We start from the raw sequence: 19,190 nt of genomic DNA on the forward strand, positions 1-19,190 counted from the left end.
AATGCTTTTCATCCACTTGTTGATAAGTGGTTTGCTTTTAAACTTGTTCTTTAAAGCCATTTGTTCCTTGTTTAAGTTCTTTTGCCTTCTTTAAAATGTTGATTCATTTTCAGTTAGTGACAATTTCCTTAATTAGCCCTACCTTATCCACTTAAAAAATCCATTTATTTAATATTTGAGAGGCTTCTACTTGGTTTAAACATAACTTTGATTGCTCTGTGATGTTACGTCGCCTCCATTTAGTCTAGCTTCTGCCATTAAAACTAAAGCTGTGGGAAAAACATGTGCCACCTCAATGAGGGTTCAGGAACTGCATGGAAATCAATTTAACAGATAAAAAAAGCAAGTGATTTAAGAATCGAACAAAGTTACTTTAGTAATACATAGAAACTGGAAAAGTCCCCAGGGATAGGTAAACATAATCAATATATGAGTTATTGGTTAAAATGCTGATTTTTGACTCTTGTTATCAAGCCATGCTTGATACACACACATCTAGTCCACATGTTCTCTTAACCCTGGTCCCATGTCCCCCAGCCTTGGGAGTACAATCCAGCTTCCCACATAAACAGGACAGCAGAGATGGGCTTCTGAGCAGACACCAGCAATGCCTGACAATTATATTACACGCCATAAATTAATGTTCAGCATTTGAAGTGTGGATAGCCTGGCACTGGAAATTCTGGTGAGTTTCAGACTCTGAACGTCACTGATTGAAGAATAAATTGCGTTTCTGGGCAAATCCTGGACCCTACCAAAGTATATGTACCTATTCAGGTACTCTCTATTAGCTACTCCTGCTTAATTTCTCTCCTCTACAAGATTTTATTTAAAATATCCAATTATCACTTATAATCAGGATAGTACAGGATAATAATTATACTTATCGATGGCTTTGAATTGGTATTTAAGTGTTTCCAACATAGGAGAATGTCTTTTTTTTTTTTTTTTTTTGAGGGATCTTCAGGAAGCAGAGAAGCACGTGTAGGGTATAAATATTCACACATTCAAACAGATATTTATTACATTTATTGTGCCCTGGTTCTGGGCATCAGGATAGCCCAGGATATGGTATTAAACAAGGCAGGCATGGCCCTAACTCCATAAATTCAGTCTATGTGGGTAACAAGCACTAGACCCCAAATCACACAATTCTTCATTAATTGCAATGCTGAGAAGTGCCAACTCCCAAGTGCGCCCTAGCTGGGGAGTCAGGGAAGGCCCCTCTGAAGTGAGGTTTAGCTGATACCTGAGAGCAAATAGGACCTAATCAAGTTTAGAATGAAGATCAGCATGGCTTGAGTAAGGGGTAAGTAGGAAATGGGCCTACAGAAGGCAGGAACCAGATGATGCTGAGTCCTGGTATATCGAGTCAGGTTCCAGTTCATCCTAAGAGCCACTGAAGGGCTGCAGGGAGGAGAAAGACATCAGATCTGCATTTAAAAATTATTGTTCTGGCTGCTTTGTGAAGAATCAGTTGGAGGAAGCTAAGAATAGAGGCGGGAAAATGGTAGGTTACTGCAGAAATCCTGACAAGAGATGATGGTGGCTCACACAAGGCCAATGGCAGTGTCCGTGGAGAGACAGGTTTGAGTAATACTTAGGGGAAAGATGGCTAGCATTTGGTGACTGGGTATGACGGTGACGGAGAGGCAGGTGGAAGGCTGACTCCTAACGGCATAGCTTGAGTAACTGCATGGAAGAAAGGACTGATCACTGGTACAGAAGCAAATGAGGTAAGAGGGATAGCAGAGAGATGACACCTTTTTCTTAAATTTTTTTTTTCAATTTTGATACTCATGCTCTGGTTTTGATAAATGACAGTTTTGCCTCTGAACCTGAGTGGGAAGTAGCACCCAATGAATCTGACGAGATGTGCCTTTAGTTTCAAAGGAGTAATTTTATACGCTGAATTTTAAAAATAAATATAACGTTAATACAGCTGAATCCTAATAATAAAAATTAGGGATACCAAATGCATTTGAAGAACACAAACCGAGGCTTAAATGGAATTAACCCATACATTCTTGAAGGGACATTTCACTGGGACATAGTTTCTGAGAAGCCCCTTAATCTGACATGCAAGCTCCTCTGCGGCCGGGGCCACCCCACTCTCAACCCCCCCTCCAGTGAGTTCCTGCCTCACTCCTACCATCCCCAAAGCTGCTGCCCACCTCCTGAGATTTGTTGTCACTATGTTTAACTTCACATGAAATGTCCACGTTTGTTTTTTCTCCCTACATCCACTTCGCAGACTCCTTTCTACTCATTCTTTAAGCGCCATCTCGAAGTCACTGGTTTTGGAAACCCTTTTCTCTTTAATAACCCACCCCGGCTAGGGCGGTGTCACTCCTCTCCAATTCTGTTCACCCCACAATTACTGCCCACAGGCCTGTGTCTCCCACTAGACTTCAGCCTCCTTGCGATTGCCGGACACAGCGTGGTGCTTGGCACAGACTGATTTGCTTAAGACATGTCGAACTGAACTCAACTCAAACTCATCCCCGCAACACGCGGCTTTGGTGTGAATGTTTCCAGCTCCAAACTCCCATCGTAACTCTGTCTTGGTACCTCTGTCAGTCTGCACTCAGCGTTCTTTCTTTGTGTGTCCCCACCCCCTACACTGCCCCACGTGGCAGGTACTTAGTTCCTGAAGGGGTATGGGGTTCTTATATTGTATCCCACCCTTTATCCTGCCCCTGCCCCTAGCATCTCTGCCAGCACCACACATGCAGAAGATACTCAGTGTACATACGTAGCCATGAATTGTCAAGTGCAAATACTGCTGAGGCTCCAGCCCTACTGTCAAGGGAGCTGTGCCTCCCTATTCAGCAAGAGGCACGATCTTTGCCCTGTCACTGGAATAAGAACCCAAACAAGTCCGAAACTCCTCGCCACTACAGCAGGCAGTAAACAACTTGTAAAGCTCCTCCTCCTTTGTCATGCCCCGAATTTTCAAACAAAAATTAGTCCTTTCCCAGAACAGCTTTTTTCCAAGAGAGATACTCACATCCTCAACCAGATTTGGGAGCCAATCTAACAGCCATTATGCATAATTCCCTAATCACCCCCTTTCTTCCTCATCTAATTGTGTTTATTCCCACCAGCATACAATCAAGACAGAACACTTTTCAGGGGAAGAGACAGTCCTTTCTATCTGCTAAGAAGAAGAGAAAAAGTCCTTTTGAAGAGAAGAGTTGATATTTTCTGAACAGTGGCCATGAATACAACTAAGCTAATGGGAGAAAATCAAGAGCCTAGCTACTTTCTGTTCTGGGCTCTGATTTTCTGGATTCTTCTAAAATGATGAAATATTAGTGTTAGAGGAGACCCCAAGAGTCACCCAGCCCACTGCAGGAGGCCCCTGCACTTAGAGATGACCACCTTTAGAACAAAGTTTTAAGTTGGTTTCTAAGCTCTACCTACATATAAAAGTGTTCTAGGTTTCTAAAATATCCTAACAATGTGACACCATCATGATCATCCTAACTTATAGACACCATCCTTGGGGTCAAGAGGAACCTGGTTCTTGTCCCTGCTCTGCCCCTAACCACTTGTGACCCAGCCAGGTGTGTGCCATCTCTCTAGACCTCACTGCCTTAATTTGGGATGCTGGATCAGCATCCCCAAATCTCCTTCCAACTCAAATATTTCCTGATTTTATTATACTGAGGGTATAGCAGCTTCTCTCCTTGGAAAAAGAAACCATGGAGGGTTTGTTCTTTGTCAAGCACTAGGCCACAGCATGCTGCTCATCATCGCATCTACGCTATCTCACACAACCCCAGGAAGTGAGAATTATTATCCCCATGTTTGGATGAAAAAAATGAGTATCAGAAAGGTTAATTAACTCACCTGAGCTTACACAGCTAACAAACAGTGGAGTCAGGATGCAAACCTAAGTGGTTCTGGCAGCAACACTACCATCTAATACCCAGACCCCATTCAAGCTTTGCCATCTGTCCCAACACTGACTTTTAGAGCAAAAGGGTGTAGACCAGAAGCACGTGTTGTATTTAGTTGTCCTTTTAATCTGGAATCGTTCCTTAGGCGTCCCTTGATTTTCCTGCCTTTGACACTATAAACAGTCGCAGGGCTATTACTTTATAAAATGCCCCTCAGTTTGGATTTGCCTGATGTTCTCCCATGACTAGAATCAGGAATATCACAGAAATGATTCTTGTTCTTCCCACTGCATTCTATCAGGTAGGACACAATTTTAGTTTGTCCCATTACTAGAGGTCTTAACTTTGATCACTTGGTTAAGGTGGTGTCTTCCAGCCTTCTTCACTGCAAAAGTTTCTCTTACTCCCTTTGTAAACAAATATTTGGGGGAGCTACTTTGAGACCATGTAGGTGGTGGATTCTATGATATGCCATAAAGGACTTTTTACAACTTCCAGGAGTGTCACCAGTAGGCAGATAGCCTTCGGTTCTCAGTCCCCTTTGAAATTATTACCTTTGGCTGAAGACGACAGCTTTGCCTTAGGTTATACCCCTTCTCAGGCTGGCCTGTGTACATTGTTGAACTCTAGTGTATAAAGGCCCAGTTTTCTTTCCCCGTCCTGGGACAGCTCTGAATTATCACCCAATCTGCCGAATGCCCCAAAGATGGCTGAGGATTCCCTGGAACGATACTGCAGCTCAACTTCACCCACTATCTAATCTTCTTCTTCCCTTCCCTTCCTCAGGGCCAATTCCAAGACCCAGTAAACTTCCTCTGGCTAGCCCCCTGTGTAGACACCTGCTCACCCTGTTTGGACTCCAGTCCGCTAAGCTGGGCCATCCTCCCTTCATGGATGTGCTCCTCGCTCCACCCAGGCTGTGACACTGCGTACCACAGCCCCTCCCTCTCGTGGATGGCCTCCTTCATCTGCCAGCCTGCATCTATGCCAGGCCATCCTCTAATATAGAACCTCTACTCACTTTGCCTGGGCTCCAAAATCCTGCGCCAGGCTGTCCCCACGCAGGACTCCCTCCTCACTCACCCTGGACCATCCTTCCTTGAGGACTCCCGGTGCTGGGCTGCCCTCCAGAGCCATCCTTAGCAACTCAGGCCCTGAATCCCTGGCCACTAAAGCCCTCCCACCCTGCAGAGATGCCTATCTTGTTCAGCCCCACTTAAGAGGAAGACAGCATCCTCACTGGAACACCCCCAGGCTCACGGATCTCCATTGGAGTCTTCTTTTCTAAAAACGCCCCTCGTCTGCCCAGCCTCTGAATTGCAGAATGCCCAAGGCCTCAGTTCTGGACCTCTTCCTTTTTTTTTTGCTTCTCTTACACCATGGTTTTCAATAAGATCTGTGTGCTAGTAATTTCCATATTCACCATTCCAGCCCTAATTTCGCTCCTGAGATTGAGACTGTACCCAGCTGTTGACTCTTCCTGTCCAATTTGGCATATAATGGGTGCCTCACACTTAATGCATCTAAAACAGAATTCTTTATTCCCTTCTGCCTCCCCCGCTCCTCTCCTAGTCTTCCCCGTCTCAGCAAAAGGTACTACAGCTCACCTAACTGCTTAGCCACAAGCCTGAGAGTCTTTCTTGTTTACTCCTTCTTGTACACCACTTCTACCACCCCCACCCTAGTCCAAGCCACCATCTTTCCTCACTCACCCCGCCAGCCCTCGGAATGGTCTTCCTCCTTTTATTCCTGCTGTCTCCATCCACACAGTAGCTAGACCTAGTTCTTCAAACATAAATCAAATCATGATACGCCCTTTATTGAAACTCTATAATTGTTTCCTATCGCACTTAGAAAATCCAAATTCTCTCCATAGCTCATAAGGCTTGATTTGATAGGGACCCAGCCCACTTCTCCAAATTTCGTATCCCCTTTTTTCTGCCGTCTGTTCACCAGCCACTCTGGTCATGCTCCCATTTTTGTGACTATACCAGCTCATTCCAGCTTCAAGGATTTTGCAGGTCCCATTCCGTGGGCCTGGGACCTCTTCTTACACACATCCCGTGGCTCATTCATTCAGCTCTCTGCTCATTCGTCGCTGGCTATCCCTGTGACATATTACACGTTTGTGGTGATGTTTTCTCGCCACTTCCTGTGTAAGCTCCGTGTGAGCAGGGGTTTTTTTTTTGGTTCACTGCTGTGTTCTCAAAGAACGTTTGCTGAATAAATGAGTGAATGAACTCAATCTAATTTGAGAACTTCCTGTGTGATAAAGGACAAAAACCATTTAAAAAAAAATGGAGAGGTTTTGCAAACAGTTGTGGAAATAGAATCCCAACTCTTCTGATTTCCTTATCTGGCTCTCTGATCAATCATCTTATCTGAAATCAATTATTAAGTTTTTGTCATTATTTGATCCAAAGTGAAGTAAGCAAAATGTTGTGTTGTTTAAAGTAAGTGGAAGAATTTCTCCCTTTCAGCTCCTACCTCCGAGCTCCCAGCCTCCTCACTCCTTAGAAAGCCATTATTCGAAGGCCAGTGAAGGAGAGGTTATGAGTCAGGTGTCTACAAATATTTTGACCTGTTAAAGGCTCAGGTACACCCAATGTGTGAGACCATCCAGGACAGTCTAACAAGTCACTGTTTCTGTCTCCTCACAGAGCACACTGAGCGTTAATTCTGAAGGGGAACAGCCCATACACTGCTAGTCCCACCAGGATAGCGAGTGGGAGCCACTTGAAATGCCCAGTTATCAGCAGTGCATTTTCCGTTCCGTCTTTGGAACAAGTATGATCAAAATAAATGTCCTGCTATATGGCTGGAGCAGTCATCACAGTTTCAGCTGCCTTCGTCCCTTGGGCCCCTCCACTCCCAGCCAGCCCACATTTGTCCCTTCCCAAGAGAGGAAGCTACAGTGACTAGAACTCACCTTGTCCTTGGTCCCTCCCTGAGTGAATCTCCTCACACTGGTCCCTTGATGTTTCTTTATGGTGTCACCACACTTTTCATCACTAAGGCTGAAATCCCTTAAGTCAGAGGTTCTCAAACTTTAGATTGCTTAAGAATCACCTGAGGCTCTTTTTAAAACATAGACACCACCTTACACACAGATTCTGAGCCAAAAAATATGTGGAACAGGGCCAGATAATCTGTGTTTTTAATAAGCTCCTCATTCTGCTCAGATGATTTTAATGCTAGGGGTCCAAGGACCACACTGTGAAAAATACAGCTCAATATTCACACTTCGAACCTCCTTTGTTTTCTGTAACAAAATGGACAGCGATTTCCAGTGATTTTTTTTTTTTCATAAATGCTCTCAAGTCGACCCTTGCCCCATTACCCCAGTTCATGCTTTGTGGCCACACCATGACTAGGGCTCCCAGGATCTTCCCATTCCAATCCAGTCCCCACCGACATCAAAAAACCTCAGACCTTCACTCTGACTGCCTGTTTCCTGTGCTCAAAATCTTTCAATAGTTCCCACTAGTTCTAAGTGTGAGTCTTTTATCCTTCAACCTAGTATTCAAGGCTCCAGCATGTTGAGATCAAGAACATGCTGAGCATAAAGGTTATCAGAAAGAAGTGACTCTGGATGGTGACTGTCTTGTCATTTGTTAACAATAATAAAAAGGAATTGGGGACATTAAAAGTGGATCAAGAAAGCTCTGAGGTTCAGTAACTACTGGGAAGGAACTTCTCACTGGCTCCCAGGCCCCGTCAGCCTCCCGGCCCTGCCAGATGGAGGCACCCAGATCCTCCTTGGAAGGTGCTCACCGTGGAAGGACCACTCTTCACTTAGAAAAATGTTTGTATTCAGAAAATAAAGGTAAGCAGCACAGGAGATGGCCATGGTGGTGAAAGGAAGAGAGGAAGGCAGAAAGTAGGGACAAAAGGAACGGGGTAGGGTGCAGAGTGTGGCGGGGTACTAGGAGTCCATGAAATACCCTGGCAGAAGGGTCTGAGTGTGTCAGAGGCAAGCCTCTAAAGCTCACTCCCCAACCCTGCCAATTCTAGCTGGAGAATACAGAGGACTGGAACAGACCCTTCGGTACCAGCCTCCAACAATGAGGAGGGAGATGGAGTCCCCCCTCTAAGGTCAGTGACACCAAAGAGGCAGATGGGACTATATCCTCATCTTTACTCCAATTGGAAAGCAACCCTGAGAAGCCGAGCCCTCCCTTTCTACCTCCCCAATTCAACTGAGTCTCGACGTCGATCTTTCTGGGCATTCACTCTGCCCAAAGAATCATCTGTTATCTACCTGACTATACTTGACTGACTGGATTATCACCTTCAAAAACTTAATTGAGAACTTTAATACTTCTAAATACTACCATTGACAAGTGGATATTATCTACAAAGAAAAGCATCAGCAATGCTGAGTTAACATAATTATGACAGTGAAAAACAAATAAGAATGGGTAGTGTCTGTTTTAGGGAAATTTGTGCAAGATAAATAACTGTAGAGGGCATTTTATAATGATGGAACAAATGGAAAATTGTGCTTGGGTATGAGTAGGACTTACTTGGTCTTACTGGACAGACAGTTTGAGCATGAATCTCTGGTGTCAGAGGCTATATATATACAACCTGGGGCAAGTCTCATCCTTTGGGACCCAGTAATCCATCAGGGCCCTTTGAGTACCAACATTCCAGCACTAAATCATAAACCCCTCAAGGGCAGGGGCTGTGTCTCTCTGCATTTCCATCACCTAGCATAGTGCCCAGGGCTTAGCAGAGAGGCTAAGAGCCTGGACCTAGTGGGTTTGAATTCCTGTTCTGCAAAACTAAAAGGCAAGCTTACTTAACCCTCCTAAGCCTCAATTTCCTCATCAGTAAGGTAGAGACCAAACTATCACTTGCCTTATAGTGTTGGAAGATAAAAGAAGAAAAGGCATGTGAAGGAATTAGACGTTAAAACATATTTACTCATAAAGATGATGATTCCTGAGCTCTGAACACTAAAACTTTTATAGACACAATTAACCCCAGTAACAAAATCTCAGCGCTGGGATCTCTCTGACATTTGACTCCTCTCCCCAACATACCCACCAAGTACCAGTTCGAATTTTGAATGGTTCCCCCTTGTGTGTGTGTTCCCAGATCTAACTCAGGGACTAATCCCTGAGTTTTTTCCTTCTTGGATGCTTTAATCCTTCCTTCTTCTGGGAAGAGTTAATTTTTGGATCCATCATCATTCTGGTCACTTTTTTCTAACTAATCATTCTGTGAGCAACACAAAGCACTCATCTTTTATTATGCAAAGCTGTCAACCGGATTATACCATGCCTGACCTGCTTTAGTATGATTAAGGGTCTACAGTCACTATAGTTAATAAAAGATTGAATAACTGGAGTTTTAAAAAATTACTCTCAAATCCTTTTTACACATTCTTGGACAGGCAAGAGCTAACATAGTAAAAGCTGTAATTTTCCATGGGAGGATACAGAAAACCTGATAGAAACAGGCGAGATTCATTTGTAATACAAGAACTACGGACTTTAATATTAATACATTCATTCAGAATGGAAAGTCATTGAGTCACAGAAATTCTGCAATCACTGCCCCTCACTAGCTCACCTGACTGAACTGCTTAAAATCAAGAGACACTATTTTTAAGGAAGGATATTAAAGCCTTAACAAGTCAATGTCCCACACACACCTCTAGGTCTACTTGTAAGCCTTCCGGTCTTACCTCCTGCTTTAGCTGCCAGGAGCAGGGATCTAGTTAGATCTCCTCTTCCCTATCACCTGGCTAAAACTTAACCCTCTGCTTTCTGGCCTTTCCCAGGAACACCATCCCCACCTCCTTTGCTTGAGCTCCAAGGACCAATGCAAATCCCACCACAAACAGGGAACTTTCCCTGCTCTGATTCTACCAGCCCATTGTTGTTTTGCTTCATTGGCCTGAACTAGATACCTGTGTGCCTTTCAAATGTCCTTAGGTGTATATGTTTTCTCCCAAGCCAGAAATCTGCAACTCCTAGCACAGGGCCTTGCACACAGCAGGTGTTCTAAAATACCGTATAAATTATTCTTGCACAAAATGTAAAGAGAAGAAAAAGGGAGGTAGAACAAGATGGCTTCCAAAGAGTGCTCAAAAACGGTTGCTCTGGCTATGAAATAATGGGACAGAATTTACATCTACTAGAAAGAACAAGAACTTAGCTATTCCTTGTTCTTCTTGCCACAAAGTCTGGTCTATCTAGGCTTGGAAGTAGTCCTTTACATCCATAAGAAGCCACAGGAATTAGGGGGGAATAAGAAACAGAGGTGGATATCAAAGGATGCTATCATGGAGTGCTTTTTTGGCTGTTGCTCAGTACTGTTCCACTCTAAACCAGAAAAACAATAGTATTGGAAATAATTCCATGAGCAATGCCATGGCAGGTGTGCCCCATTCATGTCTTTCTGCAGCTGAATGAACCCGCGTTCCAGTGTGATCCTCAGAGATTTATTTACACTGTCCCCAAGCCCAGCAGGGAAGAGAAAGCGGAACGTACACCTGTTGGGACCCTAGGGAGGGCTACCACAGAGATGATGTGTCAGGCCGATTATCACTGCAGACGTTTAAGTGGAATCTCATTTTCGGTGGTGTCTAACTTTGGTTTTCATCTCTCTGCTTTGTCCCCTTAAAGGTCAAAATATTCCTACTTGGGCAAAGACCACACCCTGAAATGGCAATGGAGCACGGAGTTAGGCACGCACTGTCTTTTTCCTTTCTGTCTCTCTCCTCACCTTCTTCTTTTTCTTTCTCCTCCTGTCTCAGGAATGTCTGTTTTTCTCCCTTTGTCTTTCAATCTCTCTCCTTTTCTTTTTCTTCCCCCATTGTCTATCTTTGTCTCTGTCTCTCCTTCTCCCTCCCTGTTTCAGAGTATATATACACATCCGTCTGTCTGTCATTCTCCCCTGTATGTTAAGTATACATGTGCACTTCTTGTCTCTTCCAATTCTTCCTCTCTGTCTTCCCGGCTCCTCTCTCATGTGGCTTTTTCTGTAGAACGCCGGCCTGGGAGCCAGAAAACCTAGCTTCTGAATCTAGCACTATCATTAACTCGTTGTGTGGTTATGGCCAAGTTACTTTACATCTCAGGGCCTCAACTTCGTCAACCATAGAGTAGGTTAAACTGTATTCTCTTCCAGGTCCTTGACAGATTTTATCATTGAATAAAATGGAACTCAGCAGACCCATGAAATAGTTACTGTTGTAGAAAACAGTAGAATCATGCTGAGGGTCTCCAACAGCACAAGCACCAGGGGGCGCTCGAGTACCACTCAAAGAGGATGTGACCAACAACCCAGACAACATTAATGGAGGATTTACTGCGTCCTAGGCAGGCGCTGTGCTAAGCCCTGTACTTGTATATTACTCAGTCTGATGAGATAGGTTCTATGAGTGTTCCCACTTTAGAGGTGAAGAAATTGAAGCAGCAGAGGTGAGGAAACTTGCCCAAGGTCACAAAGCCAAGATTTGTCACAGCAGAATTGAAACCCAGGCTGTCTGACTCCAGAGCCCATGCTCTTATCTATGATTCTGTATCGCCCCAGCCACTGATGCTTGCTCACAAGCTTCCCACTTAGGCTGCTGAGTAAACATCTCTGGATGCCAGATGTGTTCAGGTATTTTGGATCCAGACTATATAGTTCAATCAATTCTCTCCTCCTTCAAGACACCAACTGTGACTTCTCACGCCTCTCTGCCTATTACTGTTTCATCGGCACTCGATTGCCCTGCACACTGACAGGGATGCTCTCATAGAACTGCCCTACATATTTTCAAATGTGGATGTCTTATTCCATTCTGACTAACCAGGTGCCTTGTCAGAACCCAGAGACGTGCTGGGCCAACTGCAGAGGCCCAAACTTGCTGAATAACTGCTGAGCACTGAGGGTATATCCCTGTGTCCTCTTCCTGCGCTGTAAACACCTGGAACTTCAAGACTTTCACATCACGATTTCTGCAAGCAGACTCCAGTTACGTACCAGCAACTGCTGAATGTGTTGGGAGGGAGATTAAATGGTGTTTACCTCACAGAAGCAGAAACTGGGGTCTTCCAAAGATAATTTCAGCTGAAGTAGGAATATAAAGAGAATTCCAGATTTAAACCAGACACGGCTAAGAGCTGTAAGGGGCACAGAGAAGAAGAAGCCATGGTTTCTACTCCCAGGAAAAGACTTGAATAGAAGAGATGAAACACACAAAATAAAAATCAATAAATATGTAAATTTTCTGGGAGTCGGGAGACCAAATGCCAAGTCCTTCAGTCTAACCCCCGAGAGCCCTGTCTAGCTCACTTCTGAAGTGCCAGCTCAGACATCCATCAGGCACTAATGGCTGCTTGGGTGGCAGGTAAACATTTGAGATCATCACTAGGTTTGTAGCCCTTGTTTTCACATTTTTCTTTGTGCATTTGTCCCAGAGTCAGATACATGATGAGATAAAGAGTGAGTGGGACAATGGCTGAATGAAGTAATATTCCCAAAAGCCATATTCACATAATCTGGAAAGAACAATGGATTTAACCACTCTGGGGCATTGAGTTCTCATGGGAAATCCAAACCCCCATCATGTCCACCTAATAATCTGCTTGCTCTTCCTCAGTGCCAACAATTTGATTTGTACAGTAGAGATGAATCAATTGGGTGTCAATTCCAGAAATGGTCTCCTTTTTAAGAGTATGATATAGAATAGCCACAGGCATAGTTCCATTATACCTTTTCCTAGCTTTAGTGTAGGAATGTCACACTAGCCATTCCATTGTGACATTAAGATGTCACAGGAGCCATAGCAGAGTTCTGGATGCCACCCTCCCGTTGGCCTCTTGCCCCTCTCCAGTACCCATCCCAGTCCAACAGCCATGAAAACAGAAGAAGGACAAAGAGCACACCAAGGAAGCTGCATGACCTGCAGCCTGGACACTCTTCGCAAGTCACTCAGAGTTCACTGAAATAGTAATACCCCCTCTGTGTGCCTCCAGAGGCTGCCACCTCCCTCTGTCCCCATCACAGATGGACTCCGTGCTCTCTTGTGCACAGAGATGATATATTTCTCTGGACAGCTCCAGATGGCAGGAGTAGGCAACTGATTCATTTGCTTCCCCATTCCCAGCAGGCCCCACACTAGTTTCAGCGTTGGGGCCAGCACATAAGCAGTGCCCATCTCTCCTGAGGCCGAGGCATTACCTCTGATGACTCAATCATTGCCCCAGCTGAGGAAGGGGAGCTGCAGGGGAGTTAGGGCAGCCCGAGAATGGGAGACAATCCTGAAGGCTACGTACTGCTGGGACTGACTGCACGGTGAACCCCTTGCTCAGAGGGTGTCATAGTCGGCACAAGGGCCCCTCCCGACAACAGCTGTGAAGGGAACCAATGTGTCTGACAACATGTCCAGTTGGCTCTCAATTTTTCATGTATATTTTGATATGCTTTCAGATTACACCTGGTCAATACCACAGAAGGTATGTAGGGAGAGTAAAATGTAGTATTTTACATGTATAATCTTGAAATTGTGTGGCGGTCCCCCCAAAAATCTAATGAGTGCCCCCACCCCTGCCTCTCATAGCAAACCAGCAAGGAGATGACACTAAGCCTCGATGTCAATCCCCAGGTCCCAGCCAGCAGCAGCCCACTTAGTCCTTAGAGCAAAGCCCTCAGGAATCCTCAGGGAGACAGAAAGCATGAGAGGTAAAGGATGGGTTATTTCATCCAAAAGGGTACTTGCAGCAAGGTTGTCCTTTTAAAATAAAAAAAATGTAACCATATCTTTGTTATCCATAATCAAGGAAAAAGCTATGACTGGTATAATAATGCGAAAGGACAGAATAAGCCAGAAATAATCTCTAATTATGGAACATAGAGTCATCAATAGTCATCATGTTTTAAATGTGGTTTCCCAAGTCCAGTTTTGCCTAAGAATTCCCTAAAGGCTCTGTGTCCCACTCCAAACCCCCACTCAAGCAGGCCACTTGCATCCCTAATTAGGAAGTGGGTTCATGATATGTGAGGTCCAAACGTGACAGTGCTCAGATAACCCTTTGGGCCCTTGATTTGTCCAGAAAGCTCATGACTATGTGAGGGGCCAAGCTCTCCCCAAAGAAAACTATGTCACATGACTGCAAGAAATTATTTCTCAGACTGAATTACTATTACTATTTCTCAATACCATAGGGTGAGAAGGCCTAGTCTGTAAAGCTGCTTAGGTGAAAAACATGCAATCAACAAGTCCAGATGGATTTTTATTTTTTTTTCCTTTGGAAGTAGGATAGAATAGCTAAATAGCTAGGGGCTGAATTTCCCTCCTCCCTCCACAAATCAGATGTTCCCAGGCCTGATCACCTAGGTCAGGAACTTGAGCTGTCTGCCTGCCTGGGATGGAGGCCGGGTGCAGGGGCCTGTTACCTGCTGGACATCCTGCTGGAAGACACAGAGCTGCAGCCGCTGATGGAGCCGCACCTTGCGGTGCTGCCAGATGCTCTCGAGTCGCCGTTGGTGGTGCAGCACCTCGTGCACCACGTCCAGCACCTGGTGCACTGCCTTGGAGTAGTTGGCTGTGGCTGTGAGGGACTCGGAGTTCCCAGGACTCAGGGGACGCTGCAGCACGTCCAGCAGCGCCTTGCCATCTTGGCTGACCTGTAGCCAGGAAGCAAAGCCAGGTCAAGGGAACAGAGCAGCAGGCAGGGCACAGATAGACAAGGAAGGTCTGCCCAGGGGTTCTGATTAGGACTAAGAATCTCAGCCCTACCCAGACCCATGGAACCAGGAACGCACCCAGCCTGCAGCCTAGGGGAGGGCAGAGCATCCCAGAATCCTAGGGTAGAGGATTTGCTGGGGCAGTGGCCAGTTGCCTATAAAACTCCTGAATCTGTGTTTCTCCCCTCTTGAATGTTAGCTCCATGAAGGCAGTGACTCTGCCCTGTTCATCGTCTCCCCAACACCTAGAAAACACCTGGCACATAGTACTTGACAAATATTTTGACTGACTCACTTGACAGGTCAGGCAGTCGAATTTCTTCTCAAAAATGAAGCTGACTCCATACACCTCTCCCCCTCTTTCTTGTTTACCTTCTTCTACCTGGTTCCAAATTACTAGATGTGTAACTAGAGGCAACTTACCTAACCTCTAAGCCTTAGTTTCTTTGTAAAATAGTGATAGTAGTGGTACATACCTCATAGAGTTGTGGTAAGGATTAAATGAGTTAACACATGTGGGGTGCTTAGAAGGAGGCCAAGCACGTAGGATTGGCTCCCAATTCTATTTTCATCATCATTTCTCTCTCTCTCCTGTCTTTATTTCCTTGTCATTTTCTTTCTTTGACATTGATCCATCTTTTGCTCTCCTACACAACTCCTTTTTTCCTCCTGAAAATGGTAACATCCTCTTCTTTCCATAATATGCAGAGTAAAGAAAGGACCCTTAGATTGTGGATAAAGCATCCATGCACCTGGCTGCCCAACACTCACCTTCAGTGCTGAGACCAGTGTGCGAGGGGGGACATTCCCTGTCACTCCTCATTGGAAACCTGGCACAATTACGGGCACCAAGAGGTCTGGAAAGTGGCATCATATGATTGACACCTGTGGCTAGCCAGGGCTTGGCAGAGTACCCAGTAGAGCATGTGTCTCTTCAATTAAAACAGCAGCGATTGGAGAATCGATAGCAATTTTAAGACCCCAAATTAACTTGGTTAACAATGAAATCAAAGTTGGAGCTGAAATGGTCCTTTTCCACCAGCAAGGTATGGAAGGAGGTGTGCTCCCACCTCCAGCCTTATGACCATCAATGGGTAGCTGTCTGCTGGGCTTGCGGCCTCCCCTCACCGACACCTTCAGTCCTGATCATTGCTTGGTGGGGGCTCAGGAGCCCAGAGGCAGCTGCTGCTCCCCCTGCCACAGAAATGCATGTAGGGCTGGGGTATGACAAAGAGGAGCACAAGTGGAAAGTATAGCTGAGACAAGTGAGGAAACCGGCCTGAAGGAATGTATACAATTTAAGCGACCATCGTTATCCACTCCACCCCACCATAGTTGCCTCCCAAAATGTATTGCCAACGGGCAGGGGCAAGGGAAGTATCTTCTAAATAATACAGAGGAAATATCCTCCAGAGACATGAATAAGACAGCTATTCTATGGCCAAACCCAGGAGAGCTCTCTTCAGTGCATTCTAAGCACATGCTGTCCTTTGGCACTACACTATGTTTAGGGCAGGATGGTCAGAGGCAGGGGGCCACGTCCTGAAATCCATGTCAATGTGAGTTCCAGTCCTCTGCCTCGGTCCACATCTGTAGGAGGCAGCGGCAGCCCACTGCCTTCTGAAGTGGGCTGCGAGGGAATGTCTATGTCCCACAATGCTTGGGTCTTAGTATAAATGCAGAGAAACATTGTATCTGTATTTATAATTACACTCATAGCCCATCAACGTGAAACATATAAGTATAATATTAATCTCATTTGTATACTCTATTTTTGTGTTTTATAAGTAGTACGTTTAGAGATTTTGACCCATAGGCAGAAGCACAGTTCTAAGAGAAAGCCGTAGGCCATTTGGATCAGAGCTGGTGAGATCAGATTTGGCTCATAAGCCCTCCTCTCTGCCTCCTGTAATGACAAAACCTGTTACCATGCTTAGCACTTACTATTGCCAGGCACTGGGCCAGGTAAATTACATGCATTATCTTTATAACCCTTAAAACTCCCCCATGAAGTACATGTTACCATCTTTATTCCACCAAAGAGACTGAGGCTTAGAGTGATTAAATAACTTGCTTGAGGTCACACTGCTGGTAAGGAAGCCAAGATTCCAACTCAGTTCTGACACTGGCAAAAGCCCTTAGTGTCACCCAGATGCCACTGGTTCTTTGGCGTCAACGTTATCAAACTCACTTGGGGTACTATTTGTTACAATGTAGGTTTCAGGTTCCACTTCTTGACATTCCGGTTCAGTCTGGGGTATAATCTAGGAATCTGACCTCTGACAAACACCTCAGGTGAGTGATGCCTGTGGGTCCAGAAACCCACCCTGGCAAACACCGCTCTGACTGATATTGCCCCAGAAGAAAATCATGGGTCAGATGTGATTTCACTTTCCTCTCCTCACCAAACTTCCTTAATCAGTCCATTTCTTTACATCCCTCAGCTCCCTCCTTCGGAATTCACCCTAGTTAGCAAACCTACCTACTTGTATATGTACACACAGATGCACGTATATGAGCCTTTCGATTTGAAAGGACCAAGGATCAAGAAGTGTTTCTCCCCTTCTTAACTTTGTACCATGCCCCCAGCCTGTGAATTTTCAGTGGAAGAGTTTTTTAGCTTTTTCTTCACTTTTATGGCAGCTTCTCATGCCTGCAAACACTTATGTCCACCCTGTGGTGAGTTTTCCCTAGACCTTGTATAGTGAGAAAATTAGTATTTTTTGATGAGCTGCTTCATAAAAGGGGTGGCAGGCTGGTGCGTACCAGCCAGAAAGCAAACTCCAAAGGAGCACAGTGTCACCTCCTTATACAGAGAGTTCTATCTTCACATACATGGTGAGGCAAATACGTGTGTGTCCGTGTCCGTGTGTGTGTGTGTGCGCGTGTGTGTACACGCACCAAGGTGGTGCCTGCTGATGGCCCAGCTTTTTTTTTGCTGCCTCGCTGGAGACACCATCATTCATACATCAAGGATCCTAAAGGTGTCTCTAAAGGGAGAAAAACGGCTTCTCTTCTTAGTCCAACCTAGGCTGTTCCACAGTGTACAGGCCAGTGCTCTCGCCATGCACCCATACACATACATGCCCAGAACCCCTGGGTGTCCTGCTTGGTGCTCACCTCTGTGTAGGCCTGGGTCACCTGCTCGTACAAGGACTGGTGGTGGTGGATCGCCAGCTCCAGGTCCTGCATCTCGGATGGTAGGCCACCTTCGCTGCACATTTTGCACCAGGCATCCACTCCTGACAGGAACTGGAAGGAGACACGGCCAGGTCAGGGTGGGAGCACTGGAGGTGAGCAATGGGTGGATTTTGTGGACACAGTCAGATACCTTGGGAAGAAGCACTGGGACCTCAGGAAACCTTAGGAGAGACCTCTGTCAAGGGTGGAGTTTTCCCCTTAAGTGTTCAAACAGTAACTCCATGTAAGAAGTCAGACCCAGTATCTGTTTAGGTTGCGTAGTTTCCACAAATACAGAAGACTATTATGAAACTGCTGGGGGTGGGAGGTGTCTACATGTTCAACAAGTCATATCCGCACACTGGTTATAAAATACGGATATGCAAACAGCTTACTACGTTACACGTATACGTTAGAGCTGCTTGTCCTGTGCACACTCATAGGCATGTGTTTGTGTTGGGGGTGCATGTAATGTAATGGGATATTTCCACACATGTACTTTATAGTCTGTACACTGAGTTGTGAAGAAGAGCAAAGAACACCACGTACAGGACTCTCAGCCCGCCCCTCCCCCAACTTGTAGAGGCCATTCCCATGAGCGATGGAGATTAACCCTCAAGATCTCCAATATTGGGTCAGTATTCTTAGGCGTGGGAGAGGGGAGGGGCACCATGCACTACGTGTAGCTGGCAGTGGCTCCTGAGATGTGATATAGATATAGATGCTGACAGATATCAAATTACTTAAAAATTAAAATTAACAACTGTGGAAGACTATGGGTCTCCATGCACAAAGGGTGAGCCAACTGAAATCACTCAGATTTATTGGGTGGAAGAGTACACCTTTAAAATGCAAATAATTCTTCACCCAACAGTCTGGAATGCTTCTGTCTGTGATTCTGCTCGCCTGGATGCACAGCTCCATTTAAATTAATTGCCTAAATACCTTTTTATCTCATTGCCAAAACAGCCCATATGAGGACAATAAAGAGCTGCCTAAATAAACAAGTTGAAAAAATAGCCTTGAATCCATTGTTTGGTGATTTTTTTTTTTTTTTACCCCTAGCTAAAAAAGAACCATGGTTTATGAGTTTCCCTGAAGGACTAATAATAATACCCGAGAAAACTGCATTAAAAATAGATACAAATAAAATTGCTCCTGATCCAAACTAAGTCAGGAAACATCAACAAGAGGTTGACTCCTCCAGCTACTCTGTTCCAGCTCTGTTTCTATTGTAACTGCTTGAGTTCTAGTCTTGTTGTCACTCCCAGCTTTCAGTCCCTGGCCTGGTGGCTGTTGTGGTTGATTTTTCATTCTGTATATGTTTATCACATTAGGCGTCTCTCAACAATTATGGAAGAGTTCTGGATGCTATCCAGTATCGGATTGCATGTACTCGATAAATTCTCAGAAGCT

General features: G+C 45.1%; 1 protein-coding gene across 17 annotated transcripts in view; it reads right to left on the reverse strand.

The window, feature by feature from the left end:
- The window catches only part of KALRN (kalirin RhoGEF kinase), a 592,295-nt gene that overhangs the window by 317,905 nt on the left and 255,200 nt on the right, over positions 1–19,190 (reverse strand). For all 17 annotated transcript variants that reach the window (XM_036219576.1, XM_036219573.1, XM_036219571.1 and 14 more), the window contains exons 8-9: positions 17,715–17,846; positions 14,304–14,534 (exon numbers count right to left, since the gene is read on the reverse strand). In XM_036219576.1, the coding sequence (XP_036075469.1) occupies positions 14,304–14,534; positions 17,715–17,846 (363 nt within the window). The remainder of the gene's footprint in view (positions 1–14,303; positions 14,535–17,714; positions 17,847–19,190) is intronic.

The sequence above is a fragment of the Rousettus aegyptiacus genome, unplaced genomic scaffold (genome assembly GCF_014176215.1).
Source record: "Rousettus aegyptiacus isolate mRouAeg1 unplaced genomic scaffold, mRouAeg1.p scaffold_m13_p_4, whole genome shotgun sequence".
Classification (NCBI taxonomy): Eukaryota; Metazoa; Chordata; class Mammalia; order Chiroptera; family Pteropodidae; genus Rousettus; species Rousettus aegyptiacus.